This window comes from Ailuropoda melanoleuca, unplaced genomic scaffold, assembly GCF_002007445.2.
Source record: "Ailuropoda melanoleuca isolate Jingjing unplaced genomic scaffold, ASM200744v2 unplaced-scaffold11384, whole genome shotgun sequence".
In the NCBI taxonomy this organism is placed as follows: Eukaryota; Metazoa; Chordata; class Mammalia; order Carnivora; family Ursidae; genus Ailuropoda; species Ailuropoda melanoleuca.
The window spans coordinates 790,364-817,620 of record NW_023179820.1 but is presented as its reverse complement, the minus strand read 5'-3'; the positions used below and the strand labels follow the sequence as shown (position 1 = coordinate 817,620).

The 27,257-nt window shown below is 39.9% G+C and overlaps 1 protein-coding gene across 9 annotated transcripts in view; it reads left to right on the top strand.

Moving 5' to 3' along the window:
- PRKDC (protein kinase, DNA-activated, catalytic subunit) overlaps nt 1-27,257 on the top strand; it is a 247,506-nt gene that overhangs the window by 191,179 nt on the left and 29,070 nt on the right. For 8 of the 9 annotated variants that reach the window (XM_034650151.1, XM_034650152.1, XM_034650155.1 and 5 more), the window contains 3 exons: nt 19,282-19,471; nt 24,894-25,068; nt 26,486-26,676. In XM_034650151.1, the coding sequence (XP_034506042.1) occupies nt 19,282-19,471; nt 24,894-25,068; nt 26,486-26,676 (556 nt within the window). Of the gene's footprint in view, nt 1-19,281; nt 19,472-24,893; nt 25,069-26,180; nt 26,305-26,485; nt 26,677-27,257 lie in introns of those variants that run through there. The other variant, XR_004622659.1, reaches the window with a different exon arrangement.

Below are 27,257 nucleotides of genomic sequence, written 5' to 3'. Positions count from 1 at the left end.
TTTTGTCTTCTGATTGCTGTTGCAAGGACTTCTAGTACTATGTTGAATAATAGTGGCGAGAGTGGGCATCCTTGTCGTGTTCCTGATCTTAAGGGAAAGGCTTCCAGCTTTTCCCCATTGAGAATAATGCTTGCAGTAGGCTTTTCATAGATGGCTTTTATGAGATTGAGAAATGTACCCTCTATTCCTACACTCTGAAGGGTTTTAATCAGGAAAGGATGCTGTATTTTGTCAAATGCTTTTTCTGCATCAATTGAGAGGATCATATGGTTCTTGAGTCTTTTCTTGTTGATATGATGTATCACATTGATTGATTTGCGAGTGTTGAACCATGCTTGCATCCCAGGTATGAATCCCACTTGGTCATGATGGATAATCCTTTTAATGTACTGTTGGATTCTATTAGCAAGGATCTTGTTGAGGATTTTGGCATCCATATTCATTAGAGAAATCGGTCTGTAATTCTCCTTTTTGAGGGGGTCTTTGCCTGGTTTGGGGATCAAGGTAATATTAGCCTCATAGAATGAGTTTGGTAGCTTTCCTTCTGTTTCTATTTTTTGAAATAGCTTTAGGAGAATAGGTATTATTTCTTCTTTGAATGTTTGGTAGAATTCCCCAGGAAAACCGTCTGGGCCTGGAGTTTTATTATTTGGAAGGTTGTTTATCACTGACTCAATTTCTTCATAGTTAATTGGCCTATTTAAGAAATCTATTTCTTCCTGTTTCAGTCTTGGTAGTTTATAGGTTTCCAGGAAGGCCTCCATCTCTTCCAGATTGTTTAGTTTTTTGGCATATAGCTGTTGATAAAAGTTTCTAATAATCCTTGCAATTTCAATGGTGCTGGTCGTGACCTCTCCCTTTTCAGTCATAATTTTAATAATCTCAGTCCTTTCTCTTTGTTTTTGGACAAGTTTTGCCAGTGGTCTATCAATTTTATGGATTCTCTCAAAGAACCAGCTTCTAGTCCTGTTGATCTGCTCTACTGTGGTTCTGGTCTCTAATTCATTGATTTCTGCTCTAATCTTGGTCAACTCCTTCCTTGTCAGTGGGTTAGGCCTGTCCCTCTGTTGCTGTTCCAGTTTCTTGAGGTGAGAATATAGAAACTGCATTTTAGATTTTTCTATTCTTTTGAGTGAGGCTTGGATGGCTATGTATTTCCCCCTTAGGACTGCCTTTGCAGTATCCCATAGGTTTTGGACCGTTGTGTATTCATTCTCGTTGGTCTCCATAAATTGTTTAATTTGTTTTTTGATTTCCTGGTTTATCGAGTCATTCTTGAGCAGGATGGTTCTTAGCCTCCAAGTGTTTGAGTTTCTTCCAGGTTTTTCCTTGTGGTTGAGTTCCAATTTCAGAGCGTTGTGGTCTGAGAATATGCAGGGGATAATTTCAATCTTTTGGTATTGGCTGAGACCTGTTTTGTGTCCCAGAGCATGATCTATTCTTGAGAATGTTCCATGGGCATTTGAATAGAATGAGTATTCTTTGGTTCTGGGGTGTAGTGTTCTATATATATCTATGAGGTCCAACTCGTCGAGTATGGCATTCAAAGCCTTTGATTCTTTGCTTAGTTTTTGCCAGGGTGTTCTGTCTATTTCTGATAGTGGGGTGTTGAGGTCCCCTACTATTACTGTGTTCTTATCTATATGTCTCTTTATTTTGGTTAAGAGTTGGCTTGTGTATCTTGCTGCTCCCCTGTTGGGGGCATATATATTAATAATTGTCATATCCACTTGTTGAATACTTCCTTTAAGAATAATATAGTGCCCTTCTGTATCTCTCTCTATGGCCTCTAGTTTAAAATCCAGTCTATCTGATATGAGAATTGCTACTCCAGCTTTCTTTTGAGGTCCATTTGCGTGGAAGATGGTACTCCATCCCCTTACTCTAAGTCTGAATGCATCTTTGGGTTCAAAATGAGTCTCTTGTAGACAGCAAATGGATGGGTCATGTCTTTTTATCCAATCTGCAACCCTGTGGCGTTTTATGGGAGAGTTTAAGCCATTTAGATTGATAGAGATTATTGACAGATATGATTTTAATGATGCCATTTCTCTTTAAAGTCTTTGTATCGGTTGTGACTTGCTGCTCTGTATCACTCTTGGGGCCTTTTTACCTTTATAGAGCCCCCCTTAATATCTCCTGTAGGGCTGGTTTCGTGGTTACGAAATTGGTTAATGATTGGCGATTTTGGAACGTCTTTATTTCTCCATCAATTCTGAATGACAGCTTTGCTGGATAAAGGATCCTTGGCTGCATGTTTTTCTCTGAAAGAGCTTTAAAAATGCCCCCCCAAGCCTTTCTCTCATTCCAGGTCTCTGTAGACAGGTCTGACGTAATCCTGATACCTTTGCCTTGGTACGTGAGAAATTTCTTTGCCCTGGCCGCTTTCAATACTGTATCCTTGGATCTAATATTTGCGAATTGCACTATGACATGCCGTGGCGTAGGTTTGTCCTGGTTGAGCTTGGATGGGGTCCTCTCTGCCTCTTGGACACGAATGCTTGTTTCCCTTGCTAGATTAGGGAAGTTTTCAGCTACAATTTGTTCAAATATCTCTTCTAGACCTCTGTTTTTCTCCACCCCTTCAGGGATGCCGATGATTCTGACATTGGATCGTTTCATAGAGTCAGTAATCTCCCGTAATCTACATTCGTGGGCGTGGATTTTTTTAAGACCAGCTTCTATTTTCGTTTTTTCTTCTACTAACCCATCCTCCAATTCGCTAACGCGTTCCTCTGCCTCGGTGACCCTGGCCGTCAGAGCCTCTAGTTTTGACTGTATTTGGCCCACTGAGTTTTTAATTTCTGTCAGATTCGCTCTCATTTCTGCCCTTAGGGATTCTATATTCTCAGCAACGCTTTCTCTGATGCTTTTTTCAAGTTTACTCATCATCTTGACCATTGTTGCTCTGAATTCCATTTCTGATAATTGGGATACATCCATATGTATTAATTCTGTGGCCGAGGCCAATTCTGTGGCAGAGGCCACAGACTCATTATCTTTTCTTTGCTGGGGGGGACTTCTCCTTCTCGTCATTCTGATGAAGAGAGATTGCAGGGTTGTCCAGAGCCCAAGTGTTGACTGGGACCCAGGCCGTGCGCCCTTGTTTTATAGAGATCTTAGGGATGTGGGCTTCTTCCTTAAAGAGTTTATTTATTTATTTGAGAGAGAGAGAGACAGTCAGCAAGAAAGGGAACCCAAGCAGAGGAGTGGGAGAGGAAGAAGCAGGTTCCCGGTGGAGAAGCCCGATGAAGGACTCCTTACGGAGCGTTGTGATCACACCCTAATCCGAAGACAGGTGCTTGGTGACTGCGCCACTCAGGCGCTCCGGGTTGTGGGCTTCTTGATTTTTCAGCCTGCCTTCTGGGGGAGGGGCCTGCCTGCAGGTACTCAGAAAACCCTGTTTGGGTAGAGTCTCTGTGTCCCTTGCGAGGGGGGATGGGGATGGGCACCCTGTGAGCCGGTATTTCCGGGCTTTTGTTCTCTGGCGGCTTTCCCTGGCGGTTTGCTATGCCTCTTCTGAGAGAGCAGCAGCGGCTGAAATTCAGCCTCTGTCTCAGAACAGAGGGATCGCGGATCGTTCTCCACTGATGTTCTGGCCACTTTAACTCTGTTTCTGTTGGTGCTGCTCAACCCTGCAGCATCCCGGGCTGTGCGCCCCACACCCGGCGTCCCAGCCCTCACTTCCAGGGCCGGCACGTCTCTGTCCTTTGTGTTTCCAACCCCGCCCGCCGCCAGCCGCCCCGCGCGGGCTCCCGGAGCTCCCCGTCTCAGTCTGGTGTCTCACGGGTGCTGACCGCGAGTCCGCCTGCTCCCCCGTGCAGGTGGCCCTCCAGCCGCCAGCCGCCCCGCGGACGCTCCCGGAGCTCCCGGTCTCAGCCTCGATCCAGTGAGCACACCGGAGCTCCGGAGCTCCGTGAGATGCTTGGTGGTGCACGCTCCCGGCTCACGGACTCAGTCTGCCGTTTCCAGAGTGCGGGTCCGCGGTCCGCCCGCTCCCCGGTGCAGGTGGCCCGCCAGCCGCCCTGCGCGCGCTCCTGGAGTTCGCGTTCTAAGTCTGTTGTCTCGCGGGTGCCGTCCGCGAGTCCGCCTGCTCCCCCGTGCAGGTGGCCCGCCAACCGCCAGCCGTCCCGCGTGCGCTCCCGGAGCTCCCTTCTCAGCCTGCTGTCTCAAGCGTGCGGGTCCGCGGTCTGTCCGCTCCCCCTTGCAGGTGGCTACCGCTTCCCGGCGCCCTGACACGGCGGCTCCCTCCCCCTTCTGTTTAGCTTCCGATATCTGTGCGCGGTTTCACGGCTCCCCGCTTCGTACCTCGATACTCAGCGCTGGAGATGTTCATTTGTAGAGATCCAGATGTATCTTCCTGCGTCTCAGGCTGCTTCCGTGGATGTTCTTGCTGGTCTGGTACCTATCCAGCTCAACTCAGGGGACCGGCTGAAAAAGGGGTCCCCTACTCCTCCGCCATCTTAACCTCCCATTAAGTTGGATTTTTGACACTCCGGCCTCTTACCTTCTGACTCTATTACGTAACTGTATGTATCAGTTTAGCAGGCCTGATATCATTTTCACATGCTCAGTTTTTCCTTGCCCTTTGGCAGCCCCGGATAATCCATGAGGCAGATACTAGCCATATTTTTCAGAGACAAGGCACCAGAATCAGAGAGGTTGTGAACGATTTTATGCAAATATACACAGTAAGTAGGACTCAAGGACTGTGACCCTATGTGTGGTTTTCTTGCCATTATAGCTTTTTTTTTAAGATTTATTTATTTATGTATGTATTTGAGAGAGAGAGAAAAAGCACAAGTGGGAGGGGCAGAGGGAGAGGGAGAGAGAATCTTAAGCAGACTCACACTGAGCTTGGAGCCCGATACAGGGCTCGATCTCAAGATCCTGAGATCACGACCTGAGCCAAAACCAAGAGTCGGAGACCTAACCGACTGTACCACCCAGGCACCCCTTGCCATTATATTCTATTTTCTCTGCTGTTACAATGTTTTTGTGGGTTTTTTGGTTTGTTTTTGTTTTTTACTTTTTATACTTTTTATTTTTTGTACTTGTTTTTTTACTATTTATTTTGAGATAAGTTCTTACCCATAGAAAAGTTGTAAGAAAAGTAGAACTCCCCTTCTGTATCTTTTACTCAGATTCACTGTTTTTAAACATTGTTAACACATTGCCACATTAGCTTTTTTATTTTTTCTCCCCACACATACATAATTATGTTCTGAACCATTTGAATTTAAGTTGCATATATATGCGTCTTTATTTCTTCATCGGTATACGTTTCCTAAGAAAAAGAGTATTCTCTCATATAACCTCTCTACAATAATAACTTCACTGTTTTTATTTTTAATCTACAGCTCCAGTTTCAGTTTTGTCAATAGTCCCATTAATGTTCTTCAAAACATTTTATCCCCTTCTAAGATAGAACCCAGTCCATAATCTCATAGTGCATTTATTTTTTTTATTTTTTTTTTTTTTTTTAAAGATTTTATTTATTTATTTGACAGAGATAGAGACAGCCAGTGAGAGAGGGAACACAAGCAGGGGGAGTGGGAGAGGAAGAAGCAGGCTCACAGCAGAGGAGCCTGATGTGGGGCCTCGATCCCGTAACGCCGGGATCACGCCCTGAGCCGAAGGCAGACGCTTAACCGCTGTGCTACCCAGGCGCCCCTCATAGTGCATTTAATCAATATGTCTTTCTGGCCGCTTAATCTGGAACACTTCCTCAGCCCTCTTTCATGACATTGACACTTTAAAAGAATGTTCGTCAATTTGGGTTTGTCTGTGTATTCCCACAGTTATATTCAAGTGGTACATCCCTAGTTAAAATATTACTTAACTAAAGTATTATTCTCAGGGTATCACATCTGGAAGCATGGAGTGTCCACGTGCTTTTTACTGGAGATGGTAACTTTTATTACCTGGTTAAAATATTGTCTCGTCTCTCACATGAAAAGATGGTTGACATCAGTCATTGTCAGGGAAATACAAATCAAACCTACAATAAGATATCACCTCATACCTGTTAGAATGGCTAAAATCAACAATACAAGAAGTAATAGGCATTGGCAAGGATACTGAGAAAGGGGAACCCTCTTACACTGTTGGTGGAAATGCAGACTGGTGCAGCCACTGTGGAAAACAGTAGGAAGATTCCTCAAAAAGTTAATTATAGAAGAACTATGCAGTCCAGCAGTTGTAGTACTAGATATTTAAGCAAAGGATACAAAAATAGTAATTTAGGGGGATACATGCACCCCAGTGTTTATAGCAGCATTATCAAAAATTGCCAAAGTATGAAACAGCCCAAGTGTCCATCCACTGACAAATGGATAAAGAAGATGTAGTGTGTGTGTGTGTGTGTGTGTGTGTGTGTGTGTGTGTTTGTGTGTGTATGATGAAATACTACTCAGCCATAAAAAGGAACAAAATCTTGCCATTTGCAATAATGTGGGTGGAGCTGGAGAGTATTATATTAGGCAAAATAAGTCATTCAGAGAAAGACAAATACCATATTTATTTCACTCATATGTGAAATTTAAGAAAACAAACAAGCAGAGAGAAATAGAGAGGCAAGCCAAGAAACACTCTTAACTATAGAGAACAAACTGATGGTTACCAGAAGGGAGATGGGTGGGGGGGAAAGGTTAAATAGGTGATGGGGATTAAGGAGTGCACTTGTGATCAGCTCTGAATCACTATGTTATACACCTCTAATGTAACATTGTAGGTTAACCAACTGGAATTAAAATTAAAACTTTAAATATATACATACATAAGAAAATAAAAAAGCAGAGCTCAGAAAAAATATTGTCTGGTCTCTCCAGTATATAATGCTTGGGATTTGTTGTTGTTGTTGTTTTAATGCCAGTTTTTTTTTTCCTTTGCAACTAATAAACAATGTGAGAGATGCTTTGAAACATGCATATATCCTGCTTCTCATAAGACTTAGCCCTTTATACTTTGTATCTGTGAATGACTCAGCCAAAACCAGTCTTGACAACGATAGTTGCAAGGTGATGACTTTCCATCACTTGTTCCATATTTATCAGTCTGCATCTTAGTGTAAGGAAGAGCCTTCTCTTCTCCGTCTATTTATTTATTTATTTACTTAAATTTTAGTTACCAATATAGAATCATGGATTCCAATTTTATTTAATGGAATATAGTCCATTACTGTTCTTACTTATATCGTGTTCAAATTGTCTCAGATTTGGCCAGCAGGAGCCCCTTCAAACTGATATTACAGGCACATCTTGCAAAATTATTCCATGTTTTTTCTAGAAATGTTATAGTTTTAGTTCTTATATTTAGGTCTATGATCCAAAGATAATATTTGTAGATGGTACGAGGTGGGTAGATGGTATGATGTTCATATGGCTTTTTCATATGGCTATCTAGTTGTCTAGTGCCATTGTTCAAAAGTCTTTTCATAATTGAATTGCCTCAGTACCTTTTTTGCAAATCAGTGACCATATGTGTGTGGATCTGTTTTTGAATGTCTGTTCTATTTCTTGTTTATATATACATTTTTTTCATTTGTCAAACTGTCTTCATTACTGTTCCTTTATGTCTTGAATCACATAGGGTGATTCTTTGTTTTGTTTTTGAAACAGCTTTGTTTTTCTTTATGAAAATTGCTTTGTCTGTTTTAGGTTATTTATATTTATAAATACATTTTAGAAACTGCTTGTCAGTTTCTACCAAAAACAAAAACACCGACAGTTTGGGATTTAGTTCGCTAGAAGTTTGGGAATTGATATCTTAACAATATAGAGTTCTCCAATTCATGAATATATGTGTTTCTAATTAGGTTTCTTTAATTTTTTTTTTCATTTTAATTGTACTCTTTATTTTTTTTTAAGATTTTATTTATTTGACAGAGAGAGACAGTGAGAGAGGGAACACAAGCAAGGGGAGTGTGAAAGGGAGAAGCAGGCTTCCCGCAGAGCAGGGAGTCTGACGCAGGGCTCGATCCCAGGGAGCCGAAGGCAGATTAACGGCTGAGCCACCCAGGCACCCCTCATTTTCATTGTACTCTTAATTCCCTTTAGCTATTTCACCTATGCCCCACCCACCTCCGCTCTGGTAACAACCAGTATGTTCTCTGTATTTAAGAGTCTGGTTTTTGTTTTTTTTTCCTTTGTTTGTTCATTTGTTTTGTTTCTTAAATTCTGCATATGAATGAAATCATATGGTATTTGTCTTTCTCTGACTCATTTCACTTGGCGTTATACTTTCTAAGTGCATCCATTTTGTTGCAAATGGCAAATGGCAAGATTTCATTCTTTTTTATGACTGAATAATGTTTCATTGTATACATACCACATCTTCTGTATCCATTCATCTATCATTGGACACTTAGGTTGCTTCCATATCTTGGCTTTTGTAAATAATGCTGCAATAAACATAGGGGTGCAGATATGTTTTCAAATTAGTGCTTTCATTTTCTTCAGATACCCAGTAGTGAAGTTCCTGGATCACATGGAGGCTCTATTTTTAATTTTTTGAGGAACCCCCCCCCCATAATGTTTTCCACAGTGGCTGCACCAATTTACATTCCTACCAACAGTGCACAAGGGTTTCTTTTTCTCCACATCCTCACCAACACTTGTTAGTTCTTGTATTTTTTTATTTTGGTCACTCTGACAGGTGTAAGGTAATACCTCTTTGTGGTTTTGACTCGCATTTCACTGATGATGAGCCACATTGAGCATCTTTTTGTGTTTCTCTTGGCCATCTGTATGTCTTCTTTGGAAAAATGTCTATTCAGGTCCTCTGACCATTTTTTAAAATCAGATTATTTGCTTTTTTGGTGTTGATTTGTATAAGTTCTTATATATTTTAGATATTAATTCCTTATCATTTGCAAACATATTCTTCTGTTTAGTAGGTTCCCTTTTAATAAGGATTCTTAGATGTCTTGTTTTTCAGCAGTGTTCCAGTTATTTGCTGTTCATATTTTCTGAGTTTTGTTTTATTATGCATGAGTGTTGAATTTTATCAAATGCTTTTTTCTGCATCTATTTAATTTATCATATGCTTTTTCTCCATGATTTATGTTTGTTAGGTCTGTAGTCTATAGTGTTGTGCACAAACACTGTTCCCTTATTGATTCTCTGTCTTTCTTATTTTCAAAGTGAGATATTAAAATCTCCAACTGTTTTTGTATTCTCTAATTTTCCTTTTAGTATTTGCTTTATATATTTATGTGCTCCAGTGTTAGGTGCATAAATATTCACAATTGTTATATCTTCTTGATGGATTGACTATTTTATCATTATATAATGATCTTTTTTACATCTTTTTACCATTGTTAGCTTAAGGTCTGTTTTGTCTTATTTAGTATAGCTACCCCTGATTTTTTTTTTTTTTTTGTTACCGTTTGCTTGAAATATCTCTTTACATGCCTTCACTCTCAGTCAGTGTTGTCTTTAAAGCTAAAGTGAGTCCCTTGTATGCAGCATATGGTTGGATTTTGTTTTTTTATTCATTCAGCCATTCTATGTCTTTTGATTGGAGAATTTAATCCATTTGCATTTAAAGTAGTTATTGATAAGTAAGGGCTTACTTTTGCCATTTTGTTCTCTGACAGTTTTGTAGATCTGTTGTTCCTTGTTTCTTATCTTGCTGTCTTTTGTTATTTTATGACTGTATGGATGTACTTTGACTTCTTTATCGTGATCTTTTATAATTACTAAGGCCTTTCATTTGTGTTTACCATGAGGCTTACAAAAAATCTCTTATAATATCCTATTATAAGCTGACAACAACTGCGATAGCATTTTTAAACTTCTACGCTTTTACTTCCTCATGCTCCTCACATATTAGGTTGTTGATGTTATAACTAACATCTTTTTATATTGTGTCTCTAATAACAGATTATTGTAGTTATGGTTATTTTTAATATATTTGTTTTTTTAATTTAAACTAACATTATAAGTGAATTACCACCATTACCATATTAGAGAATCTGACTTTGGCTCTATATTTACTATTACCAGTGAGTTTTGTATAACTTCACTTGTTCTTATGATATTAGTTAGCAGTAGTTTATTTCTACTTGAAGAACTCCCTTTAGCATTTCTTATAAGCCACATCTAGTGGTGAATAAACTCCCTTAACTTTTGATTTGATTGTTCAGGAAAGTATTTCTCCTTCATTTTTGAAGGACAAGTTTGCCAGATATAGTATTCTTGGTTGACAGGTTTTTTTCTTTCAGTATTTTGAATATATCATTACATTGTCTTCTGGCCTGAAAAGTTTCTTTTGACAACTCTACCTGTAGTCTTATGGAGGTTCCCTTGTATGTGATGTGTCACTTTTCTCTTACTGCTTTCAGAAAGTCTGTCTTTGACTTTTGACAATTTAATTATGTGTCTTGGTGTAGCCCTGTTTGGATTCAGTCTATTTGGGGTCCCTTGAGCCTCATGGATCTAGAAATCCCCGCCCATGCAGGGCCATTATACAGACCTCAAGATGGGCAAGTTCCTTGTTTGGGAACTTTTTTTTTTTTTTTTACTGTGTTTAAATGCTTGATTTTTTTTTTAGTTTGTTTTTTTTTTATAATAATTTTTTTATTATGTTATGTTAGTCACCATATATGATATCGTTAGTCACAGTTGCAGGGTGGACTATGCAGATTCCTGGGAGATCTGGTTAGGTTTCCTGGCCAGCTCTGGTTAGGCTGGAGGCTGTATTCAGCAGCAGTGGGGCTATAAATTCTCTTCCTTGTCTGGTTGGGACTGCAGAACAGGCCCTTAGGGCTTGCAGGACTCTTTGTTGAGGAGACCAAATCAGGCAGAACTGTGCACCAAGTTCTCTGGTCAGATGGGGTCACCATATTGGCTCTGTAGACATAAGCCTTCTGGTCCGGCTCTCCAGTCAAGTGCCAATTTAATAGGAGTTGCAGGGTTGGCTGCACAGATTCCCAGAAACTCTTGGTTAAGTTTCTTGATTGGCAGGGTTGGAGGCTGTATTCAGCAGTGGGTGGGGCTACTAATTAGCTTCCCTGCATGGGTGGGGGACACAGTACAGATACCAAAGCAGGCAAGGCTCTTGTTTGGGATGCAAATTACACAGAACTGTGTGACAGAAGGGGCCACTGGGTTGGCTTTGTAAACAGGCAGGACTTTCTGCTCAAGTGCTGCTGGGTTAAGCAGCTTCCCAGGTGCTGCAATCAAGTTTCATGGTCAGGCAGGACAGGACCAAGAGTGACACTCAGAAATAGTAGGTGGAGCTATGGATTAGCTTCCCTTTCAAGGCAGAGTGGCTTGTTGTTTGGGGTCTAACATCGACCTGCGCCCTGCCTCCTTCCCTACTCAGACTGGGTCACTGTATGGGCTCTGCACGTAAGCCAAGCCACTAGTTAGAATTTCTACTTGGGCACTGCTATTGAGTAGGAACTCAGTCCGCCAAGATCTGAGTGCTGGTTGCTGTAAGCCCAACCCCCCTTTATGTCACAGTCTGATCCCCAGTCAGTCAAGCCCTGCTGTAGGTTCCCTTGTGATCCCTGTGAGATGAGACCCAACCGGGCTTCGTGATTTGCAATCCACAACACTGGGGTAACTAGACATCCATCTCGGGCTCTTTTTTTCCTACTGGAAAAACTTCAGACTTGGGGGCAGGGCCTTGGTGTGGTACTGTCCCATCCTGAGGTGGGGACCATGCAGTCATAGAGTAGCTGCTCCTTTTTCTCTTCTTATGTGATCCGTATGAGTCTCTGTGGTGTTTCAAGCTTACCCCTCTGTTCTAAGATTTTCTCAATGTTGTCTTGTCCATGAATAGTAGTTAGTTGGTTTTGTTTTGTTTTGTTTGTTTGTCTTTTTGTTTTTGTTTCTGTTTTGTGAGGGAGATTGAAGTCAGGAATGACCTATGTCACCATCTTGATGACATCACTCCTCATAGTTTGTTACATTGACTGATTTTTGAATGTGAAACAAATGTTGCATTTGAGGGTAATTGTGCGGTTACACTGATCCTTTTTATATATTCTTAGATTTGCTAACATTTTGTTAAGAATTTTAGTGTCTATATTCGAGTGGGATATTGGTTTGTAATTTTCTTTTTTATGATGTCTTTGTCAGGTTTTGGTATTAGGTTTATAAAATAAGTTGGACATCTTCCTTTCTCTCTTCCTTGAAAAAAGTTTATGTAAGATCCTTCTTATTTCTTATGTGAATATTTGATAGAATTCACCATTGAGACATTGTATGGACCTATAGTTTTCCTTTGGGGAAGATTTTTGATAATGCATGTAATTTCTTCAGTAGACACGGGGCTATTTAAATTTTATATTTCTTTTTGTGTCAATTTTATTAAATTGTATTTTTCAATATATTTTTCCATTTCATTTGTCAAATTGTTCACATAAAGTTGCTCATATTATTCCCTTATTTTTTTATTACTTGCAGTATCTGTGGTAGGAACCCCTTTTTCACTCCTGATATTGGTGATTTGTGTTCTCTGTTTTTTTCTTGAACAGTCTAGCTAGAGGTTTGTCGATTCTGTTGGTCTTCTCAAAGGACCAGCTTTCAACTTTGCTAATTTTCTTTAATATCTGTGTTCTATTTCATTGATTTCTGGTCTCATCTTTAGTAATTTCTTCTTTCAACTTACTTTTGACTTACTTTGCTCTTCTTTTTTTACTTTCTTAAGGTGGAAACTTTGATGGTTGATTTTGTACTTTTCTCCCCTAATATAAACATTTAAAGTTACATGCATCCCTCTAAGCTCTGTATACTGCAAGTTTTGATACATAGTATTTACATTATCATTTAGTTTAAAATATTTTCTAATTCTCTGGGGCTTCTGGGTGGCTCGGTTGAGCATCTGACTCTTGGTTTCAGACCAGGTCTTGGGATCAAGCCCCATGTCAGGCCTTGCACTCAGCGGAGAGTCTGCTTGAGATTCTTTCCCTCTCCCTCTGACCCACCCAGCTTGCACATGTGCCCTAAAATAAATAAGGAGATATGAGGAGGGGAAAGATGACAGAGGAGTAGGGGACCCTATTTCAACTCCTCCCCTGAATTGAGCTGGATATCTACCAGACCATTCTGAACACCCACAAAATCAGCCTGAGATGTAGGAAGATATATCTGGATCTCTACAAACAGAACATCTCTGGCAGTTGGTCTCAAGATATGAAGCAGGGAGCCGAGATTCTACAGGCAGATATCTGAAGATAAACGGAAAGGGAAGGGAGCATCTCTGCTCTTGCACTGGGAAGGCAAAAGCTTCCCACGATGGGGACTGGGCACAGACTCATAAACTAGTAGCAGCCTGGAAAGAACTTTAGGGCAGCCCCCCAAACTGAAACCTGGAGCTGTGGGGGCATGCATGAACTGGGGCTGGCTGGCAGTTTTAGAAGCACAAAGGGCAAAGTTGTGCCCAGGGCTGGGAGAGCTGCTTGTGGGGTGCACAACCCAGGATGCTGGGGGGTTTTAGCAGCACAAATAGAAACGGAGTCAGTGTGGCCTTGAGAGCTCAGTGAAGAGCAGACTGCAATCTCTCTGTTCTGAGACAGAGGCTAGGATACAGTTACTTCTACTCTGACTCTCGGAAGAGACACAGAAAGCTGCCAGAGAACAAAAGCCCCCCAAAAAAGGTTTTCACTGAGCCCTTCTCCCCCCCCCCACAGGGGGCATGGCAACTCTGCCCAAACAGGGTTGCCTGAATATCAGCACGGCAGGCCCCTCCCCCAGAAGGCAGGCTGAAAAATCAAGAAGCCCACATCCCTAAGGTCCCTATAAAACAGGTGCATCTTGCTTGGGTTGTGGTCAATAATTTGGACTCTGTACATTCCCACAACCACTCCTCAACAGAATGACTAGGAAGAGGAACCCCCAGCAAAAGAAGAAATCAGAGATTCTGGCCTCTGCCGAAGACCTAATGGATATGGATATAACCAAGATGTCAGAAATGGACTTCAGAGTTACAATTCTCAAGGCGATATCTAGGCTTGAGAAAAATACTAATGAAAATATAGAATCTCTAAGGGCAGAAAGATCTAATCAGGCCGAACTTAAAAATAAATGCTATGAATGAAATGCAGTCTAAACTGGATGCTCTGACTGCCGGGGTAAATGAGGCAGAAGAATGAATCAGTGAGTTAGAGGATATGATAGAAAAGGAGGAAAATGAGGTGGCATGGGAAAAACAAATTAAATTTCAAGGCATCAAACTGAGAGAGATTACTGACTCAGTGAAATGTTCCAATATCAGAATTATTGGGATCCCCAAGGGGTGGAGAAAGAAAGAGGTCTAGAAGATATATTTGAGCAAATCATAGCTGAGAACTTCCCTAAATAGAAGGACACAAGCATTCATGTCCCAGTGGCAGAGAGGACCCCTCCCAAGATCAATGAGAACAGACCAACACCATGACATATAATAGTACAATTTGCAAATCTTAGATCCAAGGAAACAGTCTTGAAAGCGGCGAGGGGAAAGAGATTTCTCATGTAGAGAGGGAGGAACATCAGAATAACGTCAGACCTGTCCACAGAGACCTGGCAAGCCAGAAGGGGCTGGCAAGACATATTCAGGGTACTAAATGAGAACAATATATAGCCAGCGATACTGTATCCAGCAAGGCTGTCATTTAGAATGGATGTAGAGACAAGGAGCTTCCAAGACCGGCAGAAACGGGAAGAATATGTGACCACCAAGCCAGCCCTACAAGAAATATTAGGGGGGGTTCTTTAAAAGGGGAAAGACCCCAAGAGTGATTTGGAACAGAAATTTATAGAGACAATCTATAGGAACAAGGACTTCACAGGCAACATGATGACATTAAAATCATATCTCTCAATGATCACTTTCAACATGAACGGCCTAAATGCTCCCATGAAATGACACAGGGTTGCAGATCGGATAAAAAAGACATGACCTATCCATATGCTGTCTACAAGAGAGTCATTTTGAATTAAAGGATACCTCCAGACTGAAAATGAGGGGATGGAGAACCATTTTCATGCTAGCGGACCTCAAAAGAAAGCTGGGGTAGCAATTCTCATATCAGACAAATTAGATTTTAAGCCAAAGACTGTAGTTAGAGATACAGAAGGACACTATATCATTCTTAAAAGGTCTATCCAACAAGAGGATCTAACAATTATAAATATCTATGCCCCCAACATGGGAGCAGCCAACTACATAAGCCAACTGTTAGCCAAAATAAAGAGACATATAGATAATAATACGTTAATAGTAGGGGACCTCAAAACCCCACTCAGCAATATACAGATCATCTAAGCAGAAAATCAACAAAGAAACAAGGGATTTGAATGACACACTGGACCTGATGGACCTCATAGATATATACAGAACATTCCACCCTAAAACAATAGAATACTCATTCTTTTCAAACGCATATGGAACTTTCTCCAGAATAGACTGTATACTGGGTCACAAATCAGGTCTCAACCAATACCAAAAGACTGAGATTATTCCCTGCATGTTCTCAGACCACAGTGCTTTGAACCTGGAACTCAATCATTAAATAAATAAATAAATAAAATCTTAAAAAATATATTTTCTAATTTTCTTGTGATTTCATTTTTGATCCTTGAAATAGTTATAAGTGCTTTGTTTAATTTCCAAATAGGTGAGTTTTTTTGTTTCTCTTATTATCGATTTCTAAATTAATTCCACAGTGGTCACAAAACACACTTGGTATGGTTTTAGCTTTTTAAAATTTATTGAGACTTGTTTTACAGTTTACCATATGGTCTATTTTAGTAAATGCACTATTTGTACTTGAAAGTCCTGTATCTTATTCAGTTCTTAGACATAATGTTTATAAATTTCAGTTAGATCAGGGTGGTTGGTGGTATTTTTCAGAACTCTGTGTCTCTTGATTTTTTTGTCTATCCCATCAGCTGCTGAGATACATAGGGATTTCAGAATCTCTTACTTTGATTGTGGAATTGTCTGTTTTTCTCTTTAATTCTGTCTATTTTTACTTATTGTATTTTGAACTTTGTTACTAGGCATATACACATCAATAATTGCTAGGTCTTCCTGATGAAATATCCTTTTTATCATTATATGTCGAAATAAAGTATGATGTAGCATATAGTGAAAACACTAATAGATAATATTATATTTTTGCCTTAAACAGTCATACATATTTGAAAGAACTTAGGAGACAAAAAGTCATTTTATACTTACTATTTCTGATGCTCATTATTTGTTCGTAAAGAACCTAATTTTCCTCTGGTATCATTTACCTTTAGTGGAAAATTTTCCTTTAAGCAATTCTTGTAGTTTAGGTCTGCCTTTGATGAATTCTCTTAGTTTTCCTCTATCTGAAGATGTCTTTATTTCACTGTGTTTCCTGCAGAATATTCTCTGTGGATATACAATTCTGGGTGGATCCCCCTTCCTCCTCAGCAGTATCATTTGGCCTCTATGTTTCTGAAGAGAAAGTCATGATTATTCAAGTTGTTGTTCCCCTGTATGTAATCTATAATACTCTTTGAGTGGTTTCAGGATTTCTTTTTATCATTGCGTATCAGCAGTTTGATTATGATAGTGTTTAGGTGTAGTTTCCTTTGAAGTTACCTGCTTAAGGTTCACTGAGCTTCTCAATTCTGTACATTTATGTCACCAAATTTGGGGAATATTCTGTTGTTGTTTCATCAAATATTTTTGCCCCAATTTTTTGTCTTTGTGGGGTGCCTATTATACATATATTAGACTTTTCAACATTGTCCCACACAGGTCCCTGAAGCTCTGTTCATTTTTATTGTCTTTTTTTTCTTTATTCTTCAGATTAGATCATTTCTATTTTACTAGCTTCCAGATCACTATCATTTTCCTCTGTTGTCTTAATTCCTCTTTATGTAGTGAATTTTTTATTAATTAGTATATATTTTCGGTTGTAAAATTCCCATTTGGCTTTTTTAATACTTACGTTTTTCTACCGAGATAACTGCCTTACCGTTATTTCATGTTATTTTTCTGACCTCTTGGAGCATTGTTAAAATAGATGCTTGGGGTGCCTGGGTGGCTCAGCTGGTTAAGGGCTGACTCTTGGTTTCAGCTCAGGTCATGATCTCAGGTTTGTGAGATCAAGCCCTACATCAGGCTCTGCACCCATTGTGGAGTCTGCTTGTCCTTTTCCCTCTACCACTCCCCACCCCTCCCCAATCGGTCACTTGCTCTCTTTCTGAAATGAATAAAATCTTTTTAAAAATAGCTGCTTTAAGAAAAATTATCTGCTTTAACGTCCTTTATGATCATTCCAGCATATGGGTCATCTCAGAGTTGAATTTGTTGACTGTCTTTTCTACCAAGAATTGATACATTTTCCTGGTTCTTTGTATATCAAGTAAGTTTGGATCTTAGAAATTGTTGATATTGTGTAGACTCGGAGCTCTATTTTAATTCTCAGGAATTATTGCTTTAGCAAGCAGTCAGCCCAGTTAGATTTGGACAGTAGACTCTGTCTTCTTGATTTACATCTCACTTCAGAACTCAAGCCTTTCCTTCACTGTTTCCAGTCAGTCCTGCACATTCATTTTTCAGGAGGCAGGCTGAAACTTTTCATATATAGAATTAGAGGGCCACTACAGCTCTCTCCCTTCCAGGATTCCCACTTACAAGCTTTGGTCTGCCTAGGTTCCCTTCCAGGTTTCTCCAGGCACAATACAGCAGGGTTCCTGTTGGAATCTTAGTCACTCTGGCTACCATACCCCTTATCAGCCATGGTTATCCTCATGGAAAAACTGGAAAAAGAAAGAGAAAACCAAAAATTCATCCTAATGGCAGTTCCTTCTCCCACCTTTGGCCTCCCTGCACATAACAGTCTGTCATCTTGTATTCACTCTCAGTGATCCCAGGTGGTTGTATTTGGTATTTTATCCAGAGTGTTAGTTATCAGCAGAAGGATGGGCTGTAGGATGCGTACACTAACATGTAAGAGCAAGAGCTCTGTTATTTTTGGAAAGATGGTTCTCTTCCTGGCTCCGTCCTCCTCAGTCTGATACAAGAACATGTCATACACTGTACCAGTTCTCTGTGTTTGTTTAATTTGTTTCTTCTATCTAGAACTTCATTACCTCCTCTACTACTTGAAATTGAATGCATTTTTCAAAGCCTAGGAAAAAGTCTTTCACTTTGTGAAAACTAATCCACCCCACCTTGTTGGCCCTTCCTATTTCTGTGAGCCCAGAGCACTTTACTCATACTGGTAGTGTAACATTTATGTTTCAACATACGATTCATAATTATTTCCTGAAATATTTATCAAGTACCTATCTTACACCACTTTTGTTTGTTTATTCTATTAACTAAAAACAGGGAAAGCTTAAAAAACAGCAGCAGCTCTTGGGAGGGAGGGTGTGCTCCTGTTTTGGGTAGGCGGCTAGGAACACAGAGGCAGATAGATGACTAAAGAGGCTTGTGTCTTGGGAGTAACAACAACAAAACAAAAGAAAGAGTTGTATGGGGCATGCTAGTCTATCTGTCCAGTGTTTCTAAGAAAATGGAAATTAGTCACTGGATGAACAGAAACTTAGTTGATATTAGTCAGGGATGGCTTTTACATTAAGGTCCTTGTCAGTGGTACTGACATGAAAATAATGAAATCACTAGAACAGTCAGATATGTAAATTACAATACAAATACAAATAATCTTATAGCAATACTGCCTTATATTTTCATATCCCCAGTGATTATAACCTGTTTGCTGCTTTACATGTTTCACCTTTGGGGTAGGACCTTAGATTAGGAGATACGAAAAGAGAAATGGCTTCTGACCCAACATGGGGCATGTCACTCATTCATTAAGAGAGAACATTGTGCATTTAAATGCTTTATTTTATGAAGGTGTAGGCAATAAATGATATCTAGAAAAATATCTTTTAAAGAGTTGGTTAATTAAAAATGGATATTGAATCTGGTACCTAGAGTGTACATTTACAGTCTAAAAATGAGCAAAAAAAATGTTTTAATTTATTTACTTAGAGAGTGTGTGAGGAGTTGGGAGAGGGTCAGAGGGAAAGGGAAAGAGAGAATCTCAAGCAGATTCTCCATTCAGTTCAGAGCCTGACACAGGGCTTGATCTCACAACCCTGAGATCATGACCTGAGCTAAAATCCAGAGTCGGATTCTCGACTGACTGAGCCACCCAGGTGCCCCCAGAAATGGGCAAAAATTTAATAACTGTAGAATTTCTGTCTGTAAATGCCATCCAGTAGTAGCTTCCTATGTGTCAAAGATTTCTTTCATGAGTCTCTGGCATTAACTTTCATTTTTCTTTGTTTTGTGTAGATGTTTCTTTCTCAGCAAAATAGAGGAGAAACTTACTCTTCCTCCAGGTGATCATAGTATGTCCATGGATGGTGATGGAGATTCTAGTGATAAGATGGAAGTACAGACACAGGGAGAAGAGGTCTGTTCTCTGATTAAGAACTGTATATTCTCCATGAAAATGAAGATGGTAGAAAGTGCAAGAAAGCAGGTAGGTACTTACATTTGTAGTCCTCTATTGTAGCACAGAATTTTCTTAAATTAACTATTTTTTTTAAAGATTTTATTTATTTATTTGACAGGGAGAGAGACAGCCAGCGAGAGAGGGAACACAGGCAGGGGGAGTGGGAAAGGAAGAAGCAGGCTCCCAATGGAGCAGGGAGCCCGATGCGGGGCCTGACCCCAGGACCCTGAGATCAGACCCTGAGCCGAAAGCAGACGCTTAATGACTGAGCCACCCAGGCGCCCCTAAATTAACTGTTTTTTTTAAAACTTAGCTTTTCCTTAAAATCCGAAGCTTAAAGATAATTGAGTAGTTAGTATTTTTTTCCTCTTTAAAAGAAAGTAAACTTGAAGAAACACTTTAAATTATCCAGAAGGCTCTAAAGTTTACTATGTACTTGATCATTAGAAAATAATTATTTTCTGTTATTAAGAAACAAAATAAACCCAATGTCAGGTTTGATCTTGTTTAACAAAATCAGTGCTTTCCAATTAGTTACAAATTGTATTTAGGTTTATTTTGTGGAAATATGTCATTTGATAATAATATCCTTTCTTGATAGAAATATATTTGCTTATAAGTTGCATATAAACTAAATATATTAAATCATACTTTTCATGTAATTAAGTCACATTTTAATATATTGGGGGAGCTTACTCTTTTAATGACCCTATGTTAATAGATTATTGTTATAAAGCAAAGTGTGTTATTCCAGTAGAAATAATTAATATTTCTATTTGTAAGTTTAAATGCTCATTTGTAGATTTTTCTTTCAGATGGGTGTTGTGTCAGGAATTTTTATATTTCAAATAACAGAAAACCCGATGCAGAGCAGCCTAAGTGAATAAATGAAATCTATTAGTTCCCAGGAATTAAGAAGTCTAGAAGATCTGGCTTTTAAATACTCTGAAATATTATCACCAAGGGCCTGCTTTCTCTCCCTCAGTTCTCTCTTCTACCATATTGGTTTTGACCTCAGATTCTTACATACTGAGTCTCTCTGGCAGCTCCAGGCTCACCCTTTTTAGTTGGAAATGGCTGTAGATGTTTTATATCTTCCTTCCTCTATACTACACTTTCTTGGATTTAGAGACAGTTTCTCTCTATTTCTTGCAGAAAAAAAAGAAAATCCTTTTCATTAGCTCTGACTGCAGATGGGGCCATCTTCCAAGGCACACAGCTAAGGAGTGGTGTGTATGGCTTCTTAGCAGAAAGTTAGGGTGCTTGGGCCAGATGGAGAGACAACACATGCTACCTAGTGCTGCTCAAACTTCTCCAAAGTGGAGAGGGTCCTAATGAGAGAGAGGAAAGAAATGAACTACAAGTACATTATTTAGAAATGTGTAAGAATCACTAGGATCGCTAAAAACCTTTCATATAGCACATTGGCTTTTCTTAAGAATTTTTTTGATAATAAATAAGGGCTAAATAGAGTTAGCTATCAATACCAGTAATAGTGGAGGTGAAGAGAAAAAAATGGTTCCAGTCTGAAGATTACATAAAACTTTTAGTGCATTTCAGGTTACCTGCCCATACTCTTCAAAACTCTTCAAAAGTAGCAGAATTGAAATTTGAGTTTTGCCTCTTCGTTGCCAAGCACAACATTAGGTGCTGGAGATACCATGTTGAATAAAACATGTAGACAAACAATTATAGTATGATAATACTACAGGACAGTCACATGGGAAGGACACCTGACTCAGTCTTGTGGGAACAGAGAAAGCTTCCTGGAGTTGGAGGTCATATCTAAGTTGGGAACTGAAAGGTGAAATAGGATGGCAGGAATAACATATAATAAGACTCAGGAATAACCCTGGGCATTTGGTTTCCTGAGTGGAGTGACAGTTGAACTTGAACGCCTACTTAATGGCTGTGCTTCTTTGTGCAGGAAGCCTGGATGGAGGTGACCAGATAAACAATTTTATTTTTTTTTTAAGATTTTATTTATTTATTTGAGAGAGTGAGTGAGAGAGAGCACGAGCGGGGGGGGGGGGCAGGCAGAGGGAGAGGAAGAAGCAGACTGTCCGCTGAGCAGGGAGCCCAATGTGGGACTCAATCCCAGGACCCTGGGATCCTGACCTGAGCCAAAGGCAGACGCTTAACCACTGAGCCACCCAGGCACCCTGGATAAACAGTTTTAAAACAGTGTTTTATACTATAAGGTGACTAACATAACATAATAAAAAATTTAAAAAAATAAAAATAACACAGTGTTCTGATTGTACTGAGAGAAACAATTGGAGGAAGGGCAAAGGGTTTCCCAGCTTCTGTATTAGTCCATGTAATTGATAAGGGCAGCCAATCTAGGTTAGAGTCTAGGAAGTGGAGATAAGTGGACAAGTTCAAGAAAAAGGAGGTATGGCTGAGACACTGACTGGTTCTGTTCAGGAGGGGAAAGAAGGATCCCCAGGCTTCTGCCTGTGTAGCTGGGTGGATGGGAATGCAGAAAGAAAAAGAGTTTGTGGGACAGATGGTGCTTTCAGTTCAATACATACTGAATGTGTGAGGCCTTTAAGACAAGCAAGTTGTGATTTCTGTTAGATAATTTGTACATAAGAAATCTAAAGTTCTGGAGAAAAAGAGCTGTGCTTGCAACAGAGATCTGAATGCAAGTGGCACGTGGACTGTCACTGAAGCCACAGAACTGGATAAGGTGACCAGGACCAGTCACCAAAACAGACCTACAGCTTTGGGAGGACCAAAGGGAGAGGTATCTACAAAGGAGGGGAAACCAGATAGTGACATTAGAGGATGACCAAGAGGCTGAACCCTCAGGGAGGGGCAGAAATCATCAGTGCCTGTTATCCAGGAGAGCAAAGGCGTGCAGAGACTAAAGTGCCCTTGCGTTGCGGGGAGGCTTGTGCTGACTTCAGTGAGAACCATTTCACTGGAACAGAAGTCAGATCATAGTGGATAGAAGAACAGATAAGGGTAGAGATATGTGGACAGTGAGCACAGGCTTCTCCTAAGGAAGTCATGATGAGGAGGAGCAATTGGGCTCAGGGAGGAGTTTGGATTTTTAGGATGGAGGAGACTGGGGGAGTTTAAAGCTCAATGGTAGGTAGAGAATGGACATACAGAGGAACCACTAGTAAAATAGGATTTCTTGTGGAGTTGGTGGGGACAGGATTCAGGCAGAGGTAAATGGAAGAACTCATCTGTTCTCTCTGGGAAGCAGCAGTGAGGCCCTCTGCAGAGGCTGAGCTGAAGAGATCTGAGAATGGTGGGGAAATGGTGGGTTATTCTGGGCTGTGGTGGAGGGGCTGGCGAGCCATGGAAGAACTGTCAGTGCTGTCTCTAGTGAGTCTGTGAGTATAGGAGCAGAAAAGGCATGCACTCCGATGTACCCAAGAGTGTGGTTTTGCCAGGTGGGTATAACACAGGGACAAAGGCTGGTGATCTGAGAGTATTGCAAGGAGAGTGGTGGGAATAGCTGGCTGGCTTAATTGCATGTGGAAGGAAGTGGAAGCAGGAAGAAGGCAGGTAAAGTTACCAGAGGTCTTAAGGTTATAAAGCAAACGTAGCAGGAATTTGGTGGGTAGAGTGGGTTTGTGGTCAGAATGGTACGATATGAGGTTAGGAATTTGGTGGTGAGGAAACTCTGAGTAATGATGAGGATCGCAGTGTAGCTAAGAAGCTGCACCCAGCAATGTCAGGGGCAGGGCTGGGAAGCTACTATTCCCACTCTTGTGATCACTATCTAGAGAGAGAACAAGAGCTGCTTTTCTATTCAACAACAGGACAAGATGGGTGAAGAAAAGAGAGGTCACCATGCTAGGAGAGCCCAGGGAAGAAGAGAGATTCTGCCTGGTAGGAAAGCTTGCTGGAGAAGGAGGCATTCGGATGGGACTTTATGTAAACAGTAGGGTTTGCACTTTGAGAAGAGAAAGCGGTGTTGTAGATACAAGGTATGTTCAAACAAAATCATGGAAGTTTGAAGCTGGGAATTGCAGTCTGCTCTGGACATGCTGGCTCAGTTGGAAGCTGTATGGAAGATTGTATTCTGAGGGAAAAAACAGAGAGAATATGAAGTCTCAAACTAGGAAAGCGGTGGTAGGAATGCAAACAATGTGAAAGATGCTCTGGAAGTGATGTAAGAAGCCCAGAGATAGTAAGAATGATGGAGAAGATGTAGCCGAGGGTGGCTCACATTTTTAGCCTACGTAGTTGAAAGGATAGTAATGAGCAAAACATGGGTCTGATGAAAATGTCTTTGAAATTTGGCAGAGAAGATTTAAAAGACATCCACATAACAACCAAACAAATAAAAAAATAGATAAATTATATATCAAAATTTAGAAACTCCTGTGCTTCAAACACACTCAAAAAAAGTGATGAGACAATCCATACAATGTGAGAAAATATTGGGAAATCATATATCTGATAAGGGTCTACTATCCAGAACACATAAAGAACTCTTTATAACTGAACAACAAAAACTCAAACAATCCAACTTAAAAAAATGGGCAAAGAATTCTAAATAGACTTTTCTCCAAAGCAGATATACAGATGGTTAACAAGCATGTGAAAAGATGTTCAACATTATTAGTTATTAGGAAAATGAAAATCGAAACCACACAAGATACACTTCACACCCACTGTAATCCAAGAGACAATAACAAGTATTGGTGAAGATGTGGAGAAATTGGAACCCTCATACATTGATGATAGGAATGTAAAATGGTGCAGATGCTGTGGAGAACAGTCTTACGGTTCCTCAAAAAGTTAAACGTAGAGTTACAACGTGACCCACCATTTCCACTCCTAGTTGTGCAGGAGAAATGAAAGTGTATGTCCACACAGATTTGTATGCAGATGTTTACAGTAGTATTACTCAAAATAGCCAAAAGGTGGAAACAACCCTAAAACCTATCATCAATAGATGAATGGATAAAACGTGTTCTGTCCATGCGTCAGAATATTATTCAGCCATGTGAAGGAATAAAGTATGAATACACACTGTAACTTGGGCGAACCTGGAAAAGACTATGCTAAGTGAAAGACAGATAAAAATCACCACATTTTCTGATTTCATTGATAGGTAACGTCCAGAATAGGCAAATCCATAGAGACAGAAAGTAGTTCAGTGGTTTGCCCATGGCTTGAGGGAATGGGAAGCACATGTTGATAGATAAAGTGTTTCTTTGAGTTGATTAAATGTTCTGGAACTAGATAGTAGTGGAACTTTGTAAATGTACTAAAAGACAGAACTGTACACTTGAAATGTGAATTCTATCCCAATGATAAATAAAAAAGATATCTACATAATTTAAGCTGAGGAGATGGATTTGCTGCTCTAAGGTGAGTTGTGTCATGCAAAAAGGGAAGAAGGCCAATTAAAAATTTGTCAAATAATTTTATGTCTAAGTTATCACCTGTGTGTTATCATATCACTTTCTGTCTTCTATAGCATAATTTCTCACTTGCCATGAAACTACTGAAGGAGCTTCACAGAGAGTCAAAGACCAGAGATGACTGGCAGGTGCACTGGGTGCAGAGCTACTGCCGGCTCAGCCACAGCCGGAGCCGGGGCCAGAACTGCCCTGAGCAGATTCTCACGGCGCTGAAAACAGCCTCCCTGTTGGGTACTAGACTATTCTTATCTATGTAAATAAGTTCAAGAGTACTATTTTATATTATGTCTCTGTGTCTTTCAATACTCTTCTTTTGCTGCTGTATCTGACATTTGGGAATTAAGTCTTGTAGTAATTTTATTAAATTATTTTGTATCCTAATAATGCCAGGGTACTTTGATCCTAATAATGCTATTGAAGGTGGTACTTGGAGATTTTCTTTATTAATCAAATAAAATTGAAATTAAATTTTTTTCTTTAATACTTACTCAAATTATGGGTCCAATAGTTTAATTATTTTGAAAACCTTGTTTACTTACAAGAATTGCCTTTAAAATTTGAACATGAAACACCTTTTTCCTCCTCAGCTTTTCTGTTTTTGTAACATAGCCTTCAAAACTGAAGGGAGAAAAATATTTCACTATGTGAGTTTTGGATCCACTCCACCTGCCTTGCTGTCCTATGTCACGGGATACATAGCAGTACTATTATTGACCATGCTCGCAACCATATTCCCAAATTTGACTCTTCAGTAGGCCAGGGAATTATATCAGAGTATCAGTCTCAGTAAAAATGCAAATAAGAGAAGCAGGCCTTCCATATTTATCAGGATCAGAAAATCATCCTTATGATCGCTTAAATATTTTTAGGGTTTTTGGGTGGGGAGAATGGAGGAGAGGGGGAGGAGTTGGCTGATACTAAGATAACATTAGTATTCCTAATAATAATTCTTCAGTTTTAGTAGTCATAGTATGGTTGTAGTTTGTAATGTCTTGTGAAATAGTGGGGCCAGTAATTTTGAACATGTATCTGAGGGTAATCTGGCAGAGAATTTTCACGGATGGATGAGCAGAGCAGAGTGGTTGATGGGACTTGCTGGGCGACAGCCCCTTCTCTTTTGTGCCCCTTCTCGGACCTTCCCTGCAAGCTGCAGGCTTGACCAGGGCTGGTACGCTCCTTCCCCAGAGCCACACTAGGTAAGACATAGAACTAGACCTTTACTTGGAGCAGCGTCTGTTGCTTTATCAGCTATAAATCACATTAGCAACTTAAAAATCTATTCTGGTTATTAATGTATATGCACAAATGCATTAAAAAGAGATATTTTCTTTCCTTTATAACAGATTTAGGTGCTTTGACAAAATGCAGAATGATGGTGCTTGAATAAAAGTTTAATCAGTGCTTTAATTGCCTTAGCCTCTGTAGACTTTGCTAGTCACTGTTAACAAAGAACATTTTTCATTACTGGTGAGTTCAAAAAATTCCCTAACCAGTGTCTGAAGCCAGTTTCTTATACTTACAAGATTTATTTTAATTTCTTAATAGAAAACAACTTTTGTACACTATGAGTATCTTTTTAAAAATTTATCATATTCATTTATTTCTGAGAAAATCATGAGTGTGTATGTGTGCATTTTTAATCCAACAGGTGAGAGCACATCAAGTTACTTAAGCAAAAATGTTCTGGCTTTCCATGACCAGAATATTCTCTTGGGTACAACTTACAGAATTATAGCTAATGCTCTCAGCAGGGAGCCAACCTGCCTTGCTGAAATTGAGGAAAGCAAGGCTAGAAGAATCTTGGACCTTTCTGGATCCAGTTCAGAGAATCCAGAAAAGGTAATGAATACTGGAAGAGTGAACTTTTTATGTTTGTGTGTTGTATGTCTGTAATGTGTAACCTTCTGGTTACATGAAAGAAATGATGAGAAATGATGATTGCTTTGTGTTTTAAAAATGTATTTGACAGTTATGCACAGCCAAGTTTCTTATGTGGAAAACTGACATATTCCATGTGTTTCCTGTTTATTTGAATGATACAGATTATTTTAGTATTAGAAGTGAGAAATTTGTGTTGGATTGATGTGGACAGTTCTTCCAAGAATTTTGTTAATGGATTTCACCACCAGTCGCCATTCAGACGTCCCATTAGCTTGTAGAGCAAACCAGCCTTTTCCACTTTTTTATGTAGTGTCTGCTTTGCCTAGCTTTTCTCAGATGATTTTATATTTTCCATAGTTAGCAGCCTCTCATCTCTCCGTGCCACCTCACTTTAGTTGCTGGCCTTGCCTTCTTCCTCCTCGATGTTAACTGCCAACACCTGTGCAGGGCAGTGAGGCTAAAGCGCCAACTTCCTTCTCTTCTTCAGTTCCTGAAAGGCTGCATGACCCCCCATTGCTTTTTGGTGCCAGCTCTGCATG